Source organism: Stomoxys calcitrans, chromosome 5, assembly GCF_963082655.1.
Source record: "Stomoxys calcitrans chromosome 5, idStoCalc2.1, whole genome shotgun sequence".
Classification (NCBI taxonomy): domain Eukaryota; kingdom Metazoa; phylum Arthropoda; class Insecta; order Diptera; family Muscidae; genus Stomoxys; species Stomoxys calcitrans.
Genome location: NC_081556.1, coordinates 86422388 through 86442606, shown reverse-complemented (window position 1 = coordinate 86442606; position 20219 = coordinate 86422388). Strand labels below are relative to the sequence as shown.

Sequence of the window (20219 nt, the reverse complement as noted above, 5' to 3'; positions counted from 1 at the left end):
TCAGGAATACCGTGCTACTACCAAAATCCCTAATTTTTTCCATACCACACCCCTAAGTTGGTTCATGCCTGAAATAATGTCCCCACCTAAGTTTCGGCGTTTGTTAGCCGTGAAAGCCGGGCAATAACATTGGAAATGCTCCAATGTCTCATCAGCCCCATATGATCTACACATGCTATCACTTGCCGCACCTATTTTACATAAGAGAGCTCGTAGTCCGATGTATCCCATTAGGATACCGAAAGCTTTACTGACTTCTTTCTTACTTCCTTTCAGTAATAGCCTCGTCTTCTCACAATCCGGATCTCCCCATAGCATTCTCGTCGTTCGTCCTACATTCGTTCTACATGCGTTCGTGGCCCTCGCTTTTTGCTTGGACTGCGTCCACCCGAAAGGCTTCGAGTTGACCAAGCCTTTGACGGCAGTCCTCTGGCTTTCACTGACAATTCATCTACCCTTTCATTCCTCCTTACTTCGTTATGGTCCACACCAAAATAATGCAGTTCATGCCATCCGCAGAGAAGGCGCTAATTTTCTTCCCACACTCCAAGACTGTTCGTGACCTTACCGTCCTGGTTGTTATTGCCCTGATGGTCAGTTGACTGTCCGTAAAATCAAGTGTCGTCATAGTTATTCGATCGGAAACCTCTTCCATTCCTTTCAGGTTTCCTATCATCGCCTCGATTATATCGCGATGGTTAAACCAACCTCATCCTCTATCCATTCTCTCGTTGCCTTAAGTCGCCACAGTGGCTGCCTTACACTTAATCTGTATGTGTATGGGTCGGTTTTTTCTGTCAGTTATCAGCTGTTACTTTTAGCTTGCTTTAGAAAAAAAGTTTAAAAAAAGTATATTTGATTAAAGTTCATTCTAAGATTTATTAAAAATGCATTTACTTTCTTTTAAAAAATACGCAATTACTTTTTGGGCAACCAAATATTAATAACCAAACTGATGTCTTTTTTCGTGGCTGTACTACAGTGCGTCGCCTTATATATATAATTTTAGTAATTCAGACATTGTGCAAACAGCATAATATCTATATAGATTTTTTTTTTTATTTAGATTCACAGAAATGGTCCTTAAATTGTTTGTAAAGGGCTTCAACTTTATGGGAAACCGTTTTAAAATTTCTTGGATTTTTCATAATATTTTTATTTCTTCGAATATTGCTTGTATAATATCATCAGTGGATAATGGCAGAACCATTTGCCCTTCATCAAGAAAGTTACTGTAATATGCCAAATGAACAATTTAATCTAGAGTTCTTAAGAAATCAAAACCGTTTGACTCAATTGAAATGTGTTTTTATAGAAATTCCTTTATTGGTCTTTTTCCACGTAGCATACTTTATAAATAAGGATGCAATATGCATGTGCGTATTTTGTTTTCTTGCCTAACCATCTATTTATCAAATTCAGTTGAATTTAAAACAATGAATGTCCTTCATTAAATTTGTATACCCTCCACCATTGGATAGGGAGGGCCATATTAATCAAGTCATTTCATTTGTAACACATCGAAATATTGTTCTAAGACCCCATAGGGTATGTATATAATCTTGATCGTCATTACTTTTTAAGCCGATCTAGCCAAGTCCGTCCGTCCGACCGTACCCCAATTTGTTCCCCTGTGGAAATCACGATAGCGTCTAAACGAATAAAGTAATTGGCTTGAAATCTTGCACAAATACTTCTTAACGACGTAGGGCGTTGGGGATTGTAAATTGGCCAAATCCATTTATCTTTAGATGTAGCCACAAGGTAAACCATCCATATTTAGATATAGCTACTTGAGCCCCTGGAGGGGTGCAATACTTTCCATCGATTCACAATCTGATATGGCTCATATATAAACCGAACTCCTTATTTACTTTTTCAGACTCAGGAAAAAAATAAAAGCGCAATGAGTATGGATGGACCGATTCTTTTACTCCCTCCACCGTGGATTGTATGTGACAAATGCTTTGTATGACTTTTTATACCCACCACCGAAGGATGGTGGTATATTCGTATTATTATTCTGTTTGCAACACATCGAAATATCCATTTCCGATCCTGTAAAGTAAAGGGGGAATTTTTTTTAAAGATTTAGAAAAATGTATGAAATCCTTATTTGAATCGACAGTATGGTCCATATAATTTAATGTTTGAAGATTATTTCATGCAAATGTTGGTCGTGACTGCGCCACGCTTAGTTCAATTTTGGCATACTCTTTCCAACATTTCGGCCGGCATCTCACAAATGAATGCTTCAATGTTGTCTTCCAATGTGTCAATTGACAGGTTTACCCACGAGCTTTAACATAGCCTTACAAAAAATAGTCCGATCGTGAAATATAATATTCGCCGAATTCGCCTCTCAATAAGTCCATTGTTACGCGTGCTGTGTGGCATTTGGCACCGTTTTGTTGAAACCACATGTCATGCAAGTCAAGCTCTTGAATTTTGGGCAAAAAAAAAGTTGAATATCATCTCACGATAGCGCTCACCATTCACAGTTACGTTACAATTAGCATCATCTTTGAAGAAGTGCGGTCCAATGATGCCACCAGCCCATAAACCGCACCAAACTGTGACTTGTGTATGCATTGGTAGCTCTTGTAATGCTTCTGGCTGATCTTCACTCCAAAATCGACAGTTCTGCTTATTTACGTACCCATTGAGCCAAAAATGAGCTTCGTCCATAAAATGGGAGAAGCGCGCGATGAAATTTCTTAACAGAGCGCGCATTTTGATATAAAAATTCAATAATTTGCAAGCGTTGTTCGTTTGTAGAACGATTCATGGTTAAATTATAGACCAAACTGAAGATGTTTGACAGTGAAACACAACACGAAACGTGCGTGAGCTGTTTAAACCGGTGTTGCCAAAAAGATAATTGCTAAAAAGTCACCTTTTATGTATATTCTTGATTGTCTTAAAAATCGAAGACGATATAGCTATGTCCGTCCGTCTGTCTATTGAATTCACGCTACAGTCTTTAGAAATGAAGACATTGAGCTGAAACTTTGCACAGATTCTTTTTTGTCCATAGGCAGATTAAGTTCAAAGATGGGCTAAATCGGACCTTATCTTGATACAGCCTCCATATAGACCGATCTGCCGATTTAAGGGTTTTTGGACCCTTAAAAGCCACATTTATTATTCAATTTTGCTGACATTTGAGACAGTGAGTTGTGTTGGGCCACTCGGCATCCTTATTTAGTTTGGCCCAGATCGGTCCAGATTTGGATATAGCTAGAGCGATCTCTCGATTTAAGGTCTTGGGCCCATTAAAGGTGCATTTATTGTCCGATTTCGGTGAAATTTGGGACTGTGAGTTGTGTTAGGCATCTTTATATCATTCTTGAAGATGGCTCTGATCGGTCCAGATTTGGATCTAGCTGCCATATAGACCGATCTCTCTATATAAGGTTTTGGGCGTATAAAAGGCGCATTTATTGTCCGATTTCGCCAAAATTTGAGACAGTGAGTAGCGTTAGGTTCTTTGACAACGTTTTGCAATTTGACCTAGGTTGGTCAAGATTTTGATATAGCTGCCATATAGACCGATCTCTCGATTTAAGGTCTTGGGCCCATAAAAGGCGCATTTATTGTTCGATGTCGGTGAAATTTGGGACTGTGAGTTGTGTTAGGTCCTTCGACATGTTTTTTTCAATTTGACCCAGATCGGTCCAGATTAGGATATGGCTACCATATAGTTCTATCCCTCGATTTAAGGTTTTGGGCCATAATTGGCTCATTTTTTTGTCGAATTTTGTTGAAATTTAAGACAGTGAGCTGTGTTAGGCATCTCTATATCATTCTTGAAGATGGCTCGGATCGGTCCAGATTTGGATCTAGCTGCCATATACACCGATTTCTGGATTTAAGATCTTGGGCCCGATTTCGCTGAAATTTGGGACAGTGATTTGTGTTAGGCGCTTCGACATCTTTTTCAATTTGGCCAAGATATGTTCAGATTTGAATATAGCTGCCATATAGACCGACCCTTGATTTAAGGTCTTGGCTCCATAAAAAGAGCATTTATTATTCGATTTTGCCGAAATTTGACACAGTGACTTATGTAAGGATTTTCGACATCCGTGTCCTATATGGTTGAGATCGGTCTATGTTTGGATGTAGCTGCCAAAATATCAATAACTTGTATTTACTAGACCACTTAATGTCCGCGCCGAATTTGGTCCAAATCGGACCATATTTGGATTTGGGTGCATAAATAATTTATATTTTACCGGATGATGACGAAAGGTGGTTTACATATATACCCGAGGTTGTGGGTATCCAAAGTTCGGCACGGCCGAATGCCTTTTTACTTGTTTAAATATATAGAAGGGCTATATCAAGTTAAAGACCTGTATAAACGTGTATATTTTCAGCTAAATCGAATAATAATTGCGGCCTCTATATGGCAGTTATATCAGGTTATGAACCGAATAAGACTATTCTTTGCACAGTTATTGAAAGTCAAAACAAAACTCATGCACATTTCAGCTGAATCGGATAAGAATTGCGCCATCTAGAGGCTCAAGAAGTCAATATCCCAGATCGGTTTATATGTCAGCTATCCCAGGTTATAAACCGATTTGGACCATTCGTGGCACAGTTATGGAAGTCCAAACAAAAAACCTCATGCAAAATTCCGGATAAGAAGTGCTCCCTCTTGACGTTCAAGAAGTATATTCGGGAGATCGGACTGTTCTTAGCACAGTTGTTGGAAGTCAAAACAAATCACTTGGAGCAAAATTTCAGCTAAGTCGGATTAGAATTGCCCCCGCTAGAGGCTAATGTTTATGTGGCAGCTATATCAAAAATGTATATCAAAATTTCAAGCGTCCAGCTTTACTCTTTCGAAAATTAGCGTGATTTTGGCAGGCAGACAGACGGAAATGACTACGTCAACTTAAAATGTCAAGACGACCAAGAATTGATATACTTTGTTGTGTTCTAAGATCAATATTTCGATGTAACACAGAAACATTTTTCAGCGTTGGTTATCCCCTCCTAATGCTGGCGACATTTGTTAGGTACTATGCCATGTAAAAACTTCTCATCAAAAGGGGTGTCGCACTGCGGCACGCCGTTCGGACTCGGCTGTTTGACCCTGTTCTTTAATGTTCATGGCAAAATCTGCAAGTTTTCAAACGAAATGACGAAATGGAACGAAATGATGTTCCATTTTTATGCCCTCCCCCTAAGAATAAAGGTATAACCTATAGTGAGGGTATAAAAATGGAACGATACACGTTTCAACAATGCATTGGAATTATTAAAATTCACTGCAACAATGGTGTAAAACTTACAGTCACAGTTTGCAAAAGTAATCCAGTTTTGGGTCGACGTGAAGCACCTTGCAATACAAAAATCTTAGGCTCGGTAAACCGAAAAGTTTTTATTGACAGGCCTCTCCATTCTCAATGTGTGACAATGTGCACTAGCCCAAAAACAAAATTTAAAATCGGACCACAAACGAACACTTGGCAACCCCAACAAATTTTCGAAATACCGTGGTGACTAACTTTAGGAACCTGCCAAAAGCGCCCCCGGGCATCCTAGGGCCTCGAAATTTTGCACACAATCTCGTTAACACTTCAGCTCTAACCGTTCGAAAAGAGATATCTTTACCCGTTCTCACGCGGCATATTTTTTACTAGTTTTTTTTTTATTTTCTCCCACTGTGGGACACTACGACGTGCCACATCGGCAACGAAACCATTGATCTTTTACAGGAAAAGTTTCCGGACCGTGTTATCTCTGGAAGAGATAATTAGACACCGATATCTTGTGATTCAATACATTGCGGTTTGTTCCTTTGGGCCCTGACTGCCATATACACTTTTCAGTATATGGCAACAGCCCATCGTCGATTTAGGATCTCAAAGATAGAATTCGTGAGGCTATCGAGGACAAAGAGCAGCCACTTTGCGATTTGGTTATGGAAAATTTCATGAAGAGGATATGGCTGATGCTCTTTCTCATTTTTAACGGCTTTTTTTCCTCTTTATTATAAAATAAACACCCCATCATTTATCTCAAAATATGGCCTTTTTTTATAACACCGCTTATTGGAAACCTCTTTACATAACCCTACTTATAGAGTCGTAGTTATAACAATTATAAAGAGATTTGTTCGAAATTTGAAACGTATTGTTTCATAACCTATCTAGGAACCACTTCCGAAAACCATCAAAATTGGTTCTGAATTGGATATTGCTTGCACTTACAGGGTAGGTGTAGGGTATTATAAAGTCCGCACCGCCTGACTTTTGCCTTTCCTTACTTGTTTTAAGAATAAATATGTGATTTATCGCCTTGGGTTTCGAAGTCCATCTAGCCATGTCCGTCTGTCCGTCTGTTGAAATAACGATGGTGGTTAATCTGACTATGGTAAAAAATTTGTCTGTGCAAAGTTTCAGCTCAATATCTTCGTTTTTAAAGCAAACGATTTGTGCTGGTGGGTACTCAAACGTTTGGCTGGCAAACTTTATATCTCTTTTATGGCTCAGACCATTTTTCCCTGAATTCATTTAAAAAAAAAATTATCAAAAATGTTCTACCGTGGCTTTTTAAAAACGTAACAAAAATATTTTTAATACTTTTCATTGGCTTTCTGCAACACAAACTGTTGAATGCTAAAGTTTGTAGTGTTTCATCACTTTCAACAAACAATAATATTTAATTTGCATAGTTTGTGGTTTGTACACAACTGACTGCTCTAAGTTGTTCTATTCATAAACAGACAATGTGATTTTTCTTTTTTGTCATAACCAGTATTTTTATCCAATGCTTGCCTTTTTCAAATTTGTTTATTTTTTACCTAAATGATGAACATGTCCATGTAGTTTACGAGGCATATTTAATAATGTAAGGCAATCTCTTATGAATTACATCCAAAGTAAGATTTATAAATGTTTATCATTCCGTTTGCAAGGCTTCGAATCACTCATTAAGCCATTAAGGATATAATTTAGAATATCTCAAAAAAACAAAAAGTATTTTTCTCCATTTTGCTTTTGATCCCAATAAGCAAAATACGAAATATTATGACGATCGGTTAACGGTAACCCGTGGCACCACGACGTCCAAGGCTGGATGTAGTGCTTTTTAAGGAATATAGTTGAGTATTTTCGGTCCTACCATGATATTGGTAAACTAAGTACACATTTGCATGGAATTTATTGCCAAACCACAAACTGCACCCTGCACCACTACTGTGACTGTGATAAAATGTGTAGTTCGACTCAGAAACTTCTGCTGTTTCGGTTTAGCCATGTCCGTCCGTCCGCATATACTTTCTGTGCTGATAGTCCGTCTGACGTTTTTTTTGTAACTAAGGTGGAGATCGCATTTGTTGTTATCCAATCATCACGAATATTTGCATATACTTTTTTAGCCCAAAACCAAAAACTATCAATTTTAGTAAAGTGTGTGCTCTGTTGAGAAAGTTCATCGTTCGTTTCTTCCATTCCATCGACGAAGCTCATTTTAAGCTCAATGGGTACGTAAATAAGCAGAATTGTCGATTTTGGAGTGAAGATCAGCCAGAAGCATTGCAAGAGCTACTAATACATACACAAGTCACAGTTTGCTGCGGTTTATGGGCTGGTGGCATCATTGGACCGTACTTCTTCAAAGATGATGCGAATCGTATCGTAAATGTGAATGGTGAGCACTACCGTGAGATGATATCCGACTGTTTTTTGCCCAAAATGCAAGAGCTTGACTTGCATGACATGTGATTTTAACATGACGGTGTCAAATGCCACACAGCACACAGTTGGCCGCCTAGATCGTGCGATTTAACGCCTTTAGACTATATTTTGACTATGTTAAAGCCCATATTTATAACATTGAAGCATTTATTCGTGATATACCGACCGAAATGTTGAGTCACGGTCAACATTTGCATGAAATAATCTTCAAACATTAAATTATATGGAACGTACTATCGAATTAAATAGAGATTTCATGAATTTTATGTTTTTTTTTTTGAAAAACTTTCCTGTAGCTCAAAATTTTACCCAAATCGGATAAGAATTGCTGCCTCTAGAGGATCAAGAAGTGTAATAGGGAGATCGGCTTATATTAGAGCTATATCAGTTTGTGAATCGATACTTGGCGCAGTTCAAACCAAAACCCTTCTTGCTAAATTTCAGCCAAATCGGATAATTAATGCGCCCTCTAGAGGCTCACGAAATCAAGATCCACGATCGGATTATGTGAGGGCTATAGCAGGTTATAAACCGATATGAACCATGCTTGACGCAGTTGTTAGAACTTTGAACAAAATACTTCATGCGAAATTTCAGCCAAATCAGATAATCATTACGCCCTCTAACGGCTCAAGAAGTCAAGATCCAAAATCGGTTTGTAGGGGAGCTATATCAGGTTTTGAACTGATTAAGACCATACATGGCACAGTTGTCAAACCAAACCACATCTAGTAAAATTTAAGCCAAATCAGATAAGAATTGCGCCCTCTAGCGGTTCAAGAAGTGAAGATCCCAGATCGGTTTATATGGGAGCTATATCAAGTTGTGAACCCATTTGAACCATACTCGGCACAGTTGTTGATGGTCAAACCAAAACACTTTATGCAAAATTTCAGCGAAATCGGATAATAATTGCGCCCTCTAGCGGCTCAAGAAGTCAATATCCGAAATCGGTTTATATGGGAGCTATATCAGGTTGTGAACTGATTTAGACCATACTTGGCACAGTTGTTGATGGTCAAAGCAAAACTTAATGCAAAATTTCAGCCAAATCGATTAATAATTGCGCCCTCTATCGGCTCAAGAAGTCAAGATCCGAAATCGGTTTATAGGGGAGCTATATCAGGTTTTGAACTGATTAAGACCATACATGGCACAGTTGTCAAACCAAACCACATCTAGTAAAATTTAAGCCAAATCAGATGCGAATTGCACCCTCTAGCGGTTCAAGAAGTGAAAATCCAAGATCGGTTTATATGGGGCTTAATCAGATTGTGAACCGATTTAGATCATACTGCACAGTTGTTGATGGTCAAACCAAAACACTTCAGCCAAAGCGGATAATAATTGCGCCTGCTAGAGGCTCATGAAGTGAAGACCCGATATCGGATTATATGGGAGCTTTATCAGATTATGAACCCATTTGAACCATACTTGGCGTAATCGTTAGAAGTTAGAACAATATCTCACGCAAAATTTCAGCCAAATATGATAATAATTGCGCCTGCTAGCGGCTCAAGATTTCAAGATCCGAGATCGGTTTATATGGCAGCTATATCAGGTTTTGAACCTATTTGGACCATACTTGGTACAGTTGTTGAAAGTTTAAACAAAACACATCTTGGAAAATTTCAGCCAAATCGGAAAAGTATTACGCCCTCTAGAAGCTCAAGAATTTAAGATCCAAGATCGGTTTATATGGTAACTATATCAAAACATGGACCGATATAACCCATTTACAAACCGACCTACACTAATAGGAAGTGTTCGTGCAAAATTTCAAGCGCCTAGCTTTATTCCATCGAAAGTTAGCGTGCTTTCGGTATACTTGGTACAGTTGTTGAAAGTTTAAACAAAACACATCTTGGAAAATTTCAGCCAAATCGGAAAAGTATTACGCCCTCTAGAAGCTCAAGAATTTAAGATCCAAGATCGGTTTATATGGTAACTATATCAAAACATGGACCGATATAACCCATTTACAAACCGACCTACACTACTAGCAAGTGTTCGTGCAAAATTTCAAGCGCCTAGCTTTATTCCATCGAAAGTTAGCGTGCTTTCGGTAGACCCGAACGGACATGGCTAGATCACCTTAGATGATGACGAAGACGAAGACGATGTGGAATATATATACTTTATTGAGTCTCGGATCAATATTTCGATGTGTAGCAAACGGTATAACGAGATTTGTATATCCCCCCATCGTATGGTAGAGTTTATACCCTCTACCTAGAGGGTATAAACTCTATAGGTTCTAGAGAACCTAATTTTTAAAATTTGCAAATTTTCCCATGAACATTCCATTAAGGAACAGTGGCAATGATAAAGCACCTCCTTTTTATAGCCGAGTTCGAACGGCGTGTCGTGGTGCGTCACCTTTTTGGGTAGAAGTTTTTACATGGCTTCTATGCATAGCATAGTACCTCACAAATGTCGCCAGCATTAGGAAGGAAAAACCACTACTTTACACCACCACTGTGGTATAGGGTATTATAAGTTTGTTCATTTGTTTGCGACGCTGAGAAGAAGGAGAGCTAGGCCCATTAATAAGTATACTGATCGAATCAGAATCACTTTCTGATTCGATTTAGCCATGTCCGTCTGTGAGTCCATGTATTCTTGTAATCAAAGTGTAGGTCGTATTTGTTGTCCAAACACCACGAAATTTTGCACATGTCATTTTTTTGACCCAAAGACGAACGCTATTGATTTTGGTAAAAATCGGTTCAGATTTAGATATAGCTCCGATACATATGTATCGCCCGATTTGCACTTAAATGGCCGTAATAGCTACAATTTTCAACCAATCTGCACAAAATTTGGCACGGACTGTTTTGTTACTGATCTTAAAATCAAATTTCGACCGATCTGTGTAATATTTGGTACCCATTGTTTTGTTATTCATCTAAACATATACGCAAAATTTTATTATAATCGGCTAAGATTTGAACATATAGCTCCTATATATATTTCGCCCGATTTATACTTATAAGGCCGCAACCTTTCAACCGATCTGAACAAAATTGGTACCGATTGTTTTGTTACTGATCTTAACATATCTGCAAGATTTCATCAAAATCGGTTCAGATTTGAGTATAGCACCAGTGCATGTTTCAATAAAGCTCTCATATTTAATATATATTGCCCTTACTGGTTTCTGATGTTCTCACTAGAATTCGAACCCGGCGTCATAGGCTGCCATCCTAACCTCTGCGTTACGGTGGCCTCCAAGGCTGGGATAAATCTGTTGAAAGTTTGAAATACTGTGGAATGTACGACCGCTTGAAATTCAAACATCACGTCGAATATACTGTTAAAAAGGCATCAAGAACGAACAACGCATTTTCCAGAAGGGTGCCAAACATAGATGGTCCACGATAAAGGCAGTCTGCCATCAGACTCACTCAGACGTATTTGCTCATTGTGATTCCACAGGAACAGGAGAAGGAAGATATTTTCTAGTTCCTACCTTTGAACCCAACATGTGGATGTTCTCATTCGCTAAATCAGACAGGTTCTCAAAGAAATGAGAACCTAAAGTAGAACTCATTCTGACTGCTAGTGCGGGACACACCCAGAAGGCTGTCAAACATAGATGGTTCACGACAAAGGCGAATAGGGTTACTCACAAGTGTCTTCAACTAATGCCTACTATATGGACTTCATATGTTTGGGAGCCGCAGTTAATATTGTCTTCAAGAAGATTAGGTTAGGTTAATGTGGCAGTCTGCCATCAGACTCACTCAGACGTATTTGCTCATTGTGATTCCACAGGAACAAGAGAAGGAAGATGCTTTCTAGTTTCTACCGTTGAATCCAACAACTTGTGAATGTTCACATTCGCTAAATCAGACAAGTTCTCAAAGAAATGAGAACTTAACGCGGAACTCATTCTGACTGCTAGTGCGTACTCACGCACAGCAGATGTTCTATAGTCTCTTCTTCCTTGACTTCCTCACAGCTTCTGCAGAAATCGTTACTTGCAACCTTTAGCTTGTCAGCATGTTTTCCGATCAGACAGACAGACAGATGCACAAAGTCATAAGACTCTGTGCCACAGTATATTAAACGTGCACGTTAAATATTAACTTCTATGAATGTGTATGAAAGTCGGATTGTCACAATTAATACATCTACTCCGGTAACTTCTCTTGTAGGGACATCTGGACATTTGAATGTGTAACTCTCTTTATTTGATTTGAATAGAATTTAATTTCTGGAATTGCTTGCGGCTTTGTTTACACAATTTTGTTTTGTATTTTTATGACTGCAAGTTTTATAATTCTCTTGCCTCAATTTGCATATGTGTATGTATACATGTAACTTTTGTACATAACTTTTATACAGTGGTGAGCAGTTATATGTTCAGGTGTCTACATATGTATCGCTTACGCATACAAAAAAAAAAAACAATTGTCAAGTTAAACTTTTTTGTTGGCCCACAATGATGGGATGGGAGGGTGCACCAATATTGGTCTTTCTTTTCAAAACATATATAACATTTTTGTTCATTAGAAAATTATAACGTAATTTAAATGTATTCGTGTGTCGATCTGTTGTAATCACACTAAAGTCTTCGAAAATGAAGTAATCGAACTGACGAAACTACCCTCTGTTTCAAATTTCAGCGAATTTGGATAAAAAATAACGCTTTTATGGGCTTCATACCCTTAATCGGGAGATCGGTCTATATGGCAGCTATATCTAAATATGGACCGATTTGGCCCGTTCAAGAACTTAACCAGCGTGCATCAAAAAGACGTATCTGTGCCAAATTTCAGCTCAATATTTCAATTTTTGAAGCCTGTAGGGTGTTTCCAACAGACGGACAGACACACGGTCATCGTTAAATCGTCTTAGAATTTTACGACGATCCGAAATATATATACTTTATAGGGTCGGAAATTGATATTTCGATGTGTTGCAAACGGAATGACTAAATGAATATACCCCCTATCCTACGGTGGTGGGTGTAAAAAGTTTTCGTGAAAAGTGGGCAGAGGAAAATCGTTCCCATCGGTGGAGACAGCCAAAATCGATGTGTATCATTCAGAGGGGTACTTACATACTTACTTTAATTGGCTATGACAGAACATTTGGTCAACTAGAATAGCGTTCCAAGCGCATCGATCCTATGCGATTCCAACAGATGCACAAAATCATGTGTAGTACGGAAGAAGTGTAATTTGCCACAGAAAGAATGTCTGTCATTACACAAAAATACATGCATTGGGAAAAGTACAGCTAATAAGCAGGGTTGTCGAGCTTGGTTAATGTGGTAATTGTATCATATATACAACATACCAACGCACAGCCCTTGAAGCCATCACACCTAATATGGTTGAAAAGTCTTCTAACCAAAGACGAAACGCGTCCCTTAGTGGTTGGTGTGTGTTGCTATCTTTGGCTGTCCTTTTCCATTTGCATCTCCGATCATTGAGCTCGTCTCGAAAGAGAAACAAACAAAAATTATGAAATTTAATGATCTTCATCGTAACAGGCAAAAAACTTGAAAAATGAAGAAATTTTCTCTCAAATACTCCAAGCACTGCCTCATCTGCTTGCACAAGTACCCATGCCTCAGAAGCATATAACAACACGGGTAGTATCAGTGTCCTGTATAGTGTAATCTTCGTCTTTCGAGAGGTGGCCTTGTTTCTAAACTACTTACTTAATCCAAAGTAGCATCTGTTTGCCAGTATTATTTTTCGCTTTATCTGGAAACTGGTGTCAATCGTTTCGGTTACGGCGGTGCCGAAGAAGATCAAGTTGCTGACTATCTCATCTTATCTTCATTTACTGCCACACCCATTTTCACTGACTCTTATTCGATTCTTTCAAAGGCTGCAGTTTGGTATTAAATGTTCCGAGAGATTCTTTCCTATTCTCACTGAGGAACGAATCTTAAATCGAGAGAACGGTCTATATGGCAGCTATATAAAATCTGGACCGATCTGGACCGATCTGACCCAAATGGCAAAATTGGACAATAAATGCGCCTTTTATGTGCCCAAGAACTTAAATCAGCAGATCGGTTTATATGGCAGCTATATCTAAATCTAGACCGATCTGGGCCAATTGAAGAAGGATGTTGAAGGGCCTAACACAACTTACTGTCCCAAATTTTAGCAAAATCGGATAATAAATGTGGCTTTTATGGGCCTAAAACCTTAAATCGGCGGATAGGTGTATATGGGGGCTATATCATATATAGTCCGATATAGCCCGTCTTCGAACTTAACCTGCTTATGGACAAAAAAAAAAAGAATCAGTGACTGTAGCGTGATTTTAACAGACAGACAGACAGACGGTCAGATGGACGAACATGGTTAGATCGTCTTAGATTTTTACGACGATCAAAAGTATATATACTTTATGGGGTCGGAAATGGATACTTCGATGTGTTGCAAACGGAATGACAAAATGAATATACCCCATCCTTCGATGGTGGGTATAAAAATGATAAAAATTTTTGAAATTTTTAATTAAATTTTTAGTTGATCCAAATAAAAAATGATTGAAATTTTTCGAAGTTTTCAATTAATTTTTTAATTGGTCCAATTAAATAAATGAGAAATTTTTTTGCAATTTTGTTTTAAATCCATTTCTTAGTTAGGGTCGGCAGAGGGATAACTCCAGATGGGTTAGCAGAGAGACACCTCAAGGAGGTGTACTGTCTCCCCTACTTTGGAATATATCCACCAATAATATATTATTGTCCCTGGAAGAAAAGCTTTTGGCAATGGCTTTCATGTACACATGAAAATGTGGAGTTGGCTACTAAGTTCCCTTAAAATTGATTTTTCCTCAAGTGATGACTCATAACTAACTACAAAGGCGGAGCACCATTTTCAATTATTCATTACATCGTCTGGGTACATATCAAGCATATTATCTTTTTCGGTTTAAAATATATGCACCGCACCACTGTGCGACGTCTACACATAAAACTGCTTGGGCAATAGTTGCATAATCCTATTTCTATATCTAGTATATATTTCTTACTAAATATGATCGATTGCTTTTATATCCTTTCAGATTCTTTTATTTGTATCATTTCGCCTTTTATGCGTACCACTATCGCTTTAGTGGACAAAACCGCAGTCTGGCTCTGGTCTCATCATGGCTGTTCATACAGGTTAGTAAACATCGAGTATAAAACAAGTAAAAAGGCGTTAAGTTCGGCCGGGCCGAACTTTGGATACCCACCACCTCGAGGTACACACGTAAACGACCTTTCGTCCCAATCCGGTGAAAATTGGATAACTTATACATCCACATTCGGCGAACATTGAGTGGTGTAATAAATATAAGTCACTGTTGAATTTCGTATTTCAAATTTCAACAAAATCAGGTAATAAATAAAGCTTTCCTGAGCTTCAGACCCTTAACCAGCATATCGGTCTATATGGCGGCTATATAAGAAAACAGTCCGATCTTTACCATATTTGGGTCGGATGGCGTGTGGCCTGAAACTACTCACTGTTTAAAATTTCAGCGAAATCTGATAAAAAATAAAGCTTATGGGCTTAAGACCCATTATAGAGAGATCGATCTGTATGGCAGATCCGAACCATATTTGTCAGTCAGATATGACGGATATCGGTAGACCTAAAACTACCCACTGTTTCAAATATCAGCGAAATCGGGTAATAAATAGGTTTTTTATGGGCTTCAGACCCTTTACCGGCAGATCGGTCTATATGGCAGCTATATCTAAATATAGTCCGATTTGAACCATATTTACGTCAGATGTCGAGAGGCTTACAATAATAAATAAAACTTTTATGGGCTTCAGACCCTTTATAGGCAGATCGGTCTATATGGCAGCTATACCTAAATATAGTCCAATCTGAACTATATTTAGGTCAGATGTTGTGAGGCTTAAAATAACCCACTGTTTAAAATTTCGGCGAAATCGGGTAATATTGGGTTGCCTAAAAAGTAATTGCGGATTTTTCTAAAAGAAAGTAAATGCATTTTTAATAAAACTTAGAATGAACTTTAATCAAATATATATTTGCCATTTTGTTCCATAAGCTTTTGCCATCTTCCTGGCAAATTTAGTATTCCACGCTCATAGAACTTCTGGCCTTTATCTGCAAAAAACTGAACCAAGTGCGATTTTATAGCCTCATCATTGCCGAAAGTTTTACCATTTAAGGAGTTCTGCAAAGATCGAAATAAATGGTAGTCTGATGGTGCAAGGTCAGGGCTATATGGTGGATGCATCAAAAGTTCCCAGCCAAGCTCACTCAGTTTTTGGCGAGTGACCAAAGATGTGTGCGGTCTAGCGTTGTCCTGGTGGAATATGACACCTTTACGATTGACCAATTCTGGTCGCTTCTCCTTGATGGCTGTATTCAATTTGTCCAATTGTTGACAGTAAACATCCGAATTAATCGTTTGGTTCTTTGGAAGCAGCTCAAAATATCAAAATCCTTTTTTCATCTCCAGTTGTGATTCGTTTTAAAAACGGATCGAATTCATTGAGTTTAAGGTGCATATCACAAGCGTTGATTCGGTTTGTTAAATGAATTTCTTTCAATACATGTGGTACCCATATTAAAATTGACGCCAAACAAACAAATGTAAACAAAATTTCGCGCATTTTTTTTTCTAAAGCAAGCTAAAAGTAACAGCTGATAACTGACAGAAGAAAGAATGCAATTACAGAGTCACAAGCCGTTGAAAAAAACTGTCAACGCCGACTATATTACTACTATATTACCGACAATTACTTTTTGGGCAACCCAATAAATAAAGCTTTTATGGGCTTCAGACCCTTTATCGACAGATTGGTATATATGCCAGCCATATTTAAATATAGACCAATCTGAACCATGTTTGGGTCAGATGGCGAGAAGCCTTAAGCTACTCACTGTTTCAAATTTCATCGGATAAAACATAAAGCATTTATGGGCATTGGACCCTTCATCGGCAGATCGGTCTATATAGCAGCTATATCCAAGTATGGTCCGATTTGGCCCATTCAAGAACTTAACCAGCGTGCATCAAAAAGACGTATCTGTGCCAAATTTCAGCTCAATATCTCAATTTGTAGGTTGTAGAGTGATTACAACAGACGGACTTTGTAGGGTCGGAAATTGATATTTCGATGGTGGTGGGTATAAAAATGTATGGTAAATCTTTTGATAAAACGGTTTATTCACGTAGTAAATTTACCGCAATAGAATGGGGGGTATATTGATTTTATATTATAAATTCCATTTTGAAATATTCATCTCCGTTATTATAAATAGCGATGTTCATTGGTCTGTCTGTCTGGCATGCGTTCACTCGGAAGACCTGGCAGGAATAAGGGCGGTGTTTATTCCCAAGACCGGCAAGGCAATTTTTTGAGGCACCAAAAGCCTTAAGGTCTATAAGTATATAAGCCTTATGCTCTTTATACTCAAAATCATGGAACGAACAGTGGAAACCATTATAAAGAGTAGGACTTCCAGGCAATGGAGTTTGCCTCTATGAAGGGGAGATCGGTGGAGACCGCCCTGCACTGCGTTGAGCACCAATCAGAAGAATCTTTCGATGAGGGCTTTTAACAATGTAAAGAGCAAAACACTGATCCTATCCTTAAACCAGCAGCGGGTGGACCGGGTCCTTAGAGACTGGATCAACCATATGCTATGGAGAGGGTGGGTAAATTGTGGATTCCATGGCATAAATATAAGGGAGAAAGCAGCACAGGGCACGCCACAGGTTGGAATTTTATCGCTCATAGGATTGGCGATGATGATCACCATTAGCAAGCTATTAGGGAGTACGACCGAGTAGAGATGTTATAACACTCCTCCGCAGTAAGGATCAGAATCAGCTATGCAGAATGGGTCTTGGAGATGGCATACCACTGAGTTAGACCTAGAGGTTTGAATTTTAACCTTAGAAAAGACTAAAATCTGTCTGTTCACGACGTCACATTCCCTCAACAGAACGATTTCGATATCCGACAAAATTAAATGCCAAGGAGAGATCTTGGACAGGAAACAGAACTGGAAGTATCACTCGGGAGTGTAAAGAGAAGGCTTACAGATATTGGGAAGAGTGTAGACGGGCCATAGGCTCGAAATGAGGTCTGAATCCGCAGATAGTCTATTGGCTATACACGAGTGTGATTACACAAATTGCCCCTGTTCCTTTGTGGAATGTTCATGGGCAAAATTTGCATTTTTTTTTTGATTAAATCAATACTAACTCCTCGGTAGTTTGGTGGATTGCGATGGAGAAAGAGTGCAAAGTAAGTAAGAGAGCATGTTGTCTTAGCATAGGGGTGGCGGTGAAGAACACGCCAACTAGGAGACTGGAGACTATTCAAGATTTCCGACCTATAGACATACATATTAAGTGTGAGACAGCCACTGCGGCTATTAGACTTAGGCGATGGGGGAATGGATAGAGGATAGGAGCAAGTCACACCATCGCGGTATAGTTGAGGGGATGATAGGAAACCTGGACGGAATGGAAGGGGTTTCCGATCGGTTACCTAAGATGATACTTGAGGTCGAGTGCGAATCACTGCTGCCAGTGGCACGGTCTTGGATTGATGAAACTCTGGTGTTGCCACCTAGGAAGTTGGATAATTTGATCCCGCAGGCGGAGATCCGGGCAAAAACAGAATGCGTGAGGTGGTATGGTGTTAGGACGAGCACTTCGATTGTAAACATCTTAACCGACAGTAAGATGACCATCAGGGCTATAACAATCAGGACGGCCAGTGGACTGCCATCAGTAAACTAGGTGAACGTGAAGCCTTGCGGGGTGAAACAGTGGAGCGGTCGGTAGAATGACGAAAATCCTATGGGGAGATCCGGATCGTGAGAAGACGATGCCAATATAAGAAGGGAGTAACATGTTAAAATATGCTAAGTTCGGCCGGTCGAATCTTGCGAACCCACCAACTTGGATTCTGCTTAAAATTTACACAAACTGACCATAGTTGAAGGGCATAATTTTAGTGTACATATTAAATTTCTGCCAAACTAGGCAAATATTTAAGCTTCTAAGCAGAAGCGTGCGGTGAAGGCACTACGGGATGTGCCTCTCCCATGACGAAACATGTAAAAAGGCGTTAAGTTCGGCCGGGCCGAACTTTGGATACCCACCACCTCGGGTATATATGTGAACCATATGCATACATTATGTCCCATAGCTGCTACAATATATAGACATATCATCCGATTAAGACAAAATGCTTATACAAGTCATTGTTCAACCGAGAGATCGGTCTATATGGCAGCTATATCCAAATCTGGACCGATCTGAGCCAAATTGAAGACAAATATCGAAGGGCCAACACAACTCACTGTCCGACGACATCGGACAATAAATGCGCTTTTTATGGGCCCAAAACCTTAAATCGAGAGATCGGTTTATATGGCAGCTATTTATATCCAAATCTGAACCGATCAGGGCCAAATAGAAGAAAGATGTCGAAGGGCCTAAGGCACCTCACTGTCCCAAATTTCAGCAATATCGAATAATGAAAGTGGCTTTTATGGGCCCAAGACCCTAAATCGGAGGATCGGTATATATGGCAGCTACATCCAAATCTGGACCGATCTGGGCCAAATTGACGAAGAATGTCGAAGGGCCCAACGCAACTCACTGTCCCAAATTTCAGCAAAATCGGCTAATAAATGTGGCTTTTATGGGCCTAAGACCCTAAATCGGCGGATCGGTCTATATGGGGGCTATATCAAGATATAGTCCGATATAGCCCATCTTCGAACTTAACCTGCTTATGGACAAAAAAGAATCTGTGCAAAATTTCAGCTCAATATATCTATTTTTAAAGACTGTAGCGTGATGAGAGACGGACGGACTGAGACGGACGGACACGTCTAAATCGTCTTAAATTTTTATGCTGATCAAGAAAATATATACTTTATAGGGTCGGAAATGGATATTTCGATTTGTTGCAAACGGAATGACAAAATGAATATATCCCCATCCTTCGGTGGTGGGTATAAAAAGACGAACACGTACACTAAGGCGGCAGCCCTTGCCGATGGGGGTTCCATCGGGTAAATTTGGTGCGTATAACCGGCTGCCATGGGTTGTACAATTGAGGTGTTTTGCGTTTGTTTTTGGCACACTCTCATCATACAACGCTTGCTTCGTAGCACTGCATACAAATGCACATCGTCACCACCGCTAAACTATGTATCTTTTTGTACAAGCCGTTTGGGTTGAATAGAGTTGAATGCATGGTTGCGTTGGTTGTGTTGATTCAAAAAGACAAGAATTTTTGCGGTGCACCGCAAATGCGATACACCGCTACACATTTCTATTTTCACCCTACATCTTTTAAAATAATCTTATACTTTTCGCCACTGTGGTATAGGGTATAATTCGTCCCTTATTTGTTTTCTATAATGTAGCACAAGAGCACAGATTTATTAATGCAAGTGTTGTGGTCGCCAGAGCCTCCTTGCTTGTGTGGCTAAAGATTTTGGTGCCTGTGATACTTTTTGCGAATTTTGC

General features: G+C 39.1%; 1 protein-coding gene across 1 annotated transcript in view; it reads left to right on the top strand.

Annotated features, from left to right (window-relative positions):
• Positions 1 to 20219, top strand: part of LOC106085270 (membralin) — a gene marked incomplete at its 5' end in the record, with an annotated part of 98270 nt that overhangs the window by 66335 nt on the left and 11716 nt on the right. Inside the window, 1 exon segment of the mRNA XM_059370047.1 lies at positions 14757 to 14856. Within this exon segment, the coding sequence (XP_059226030.1) occupies positions 14757 to 14856 (100 nt within the window).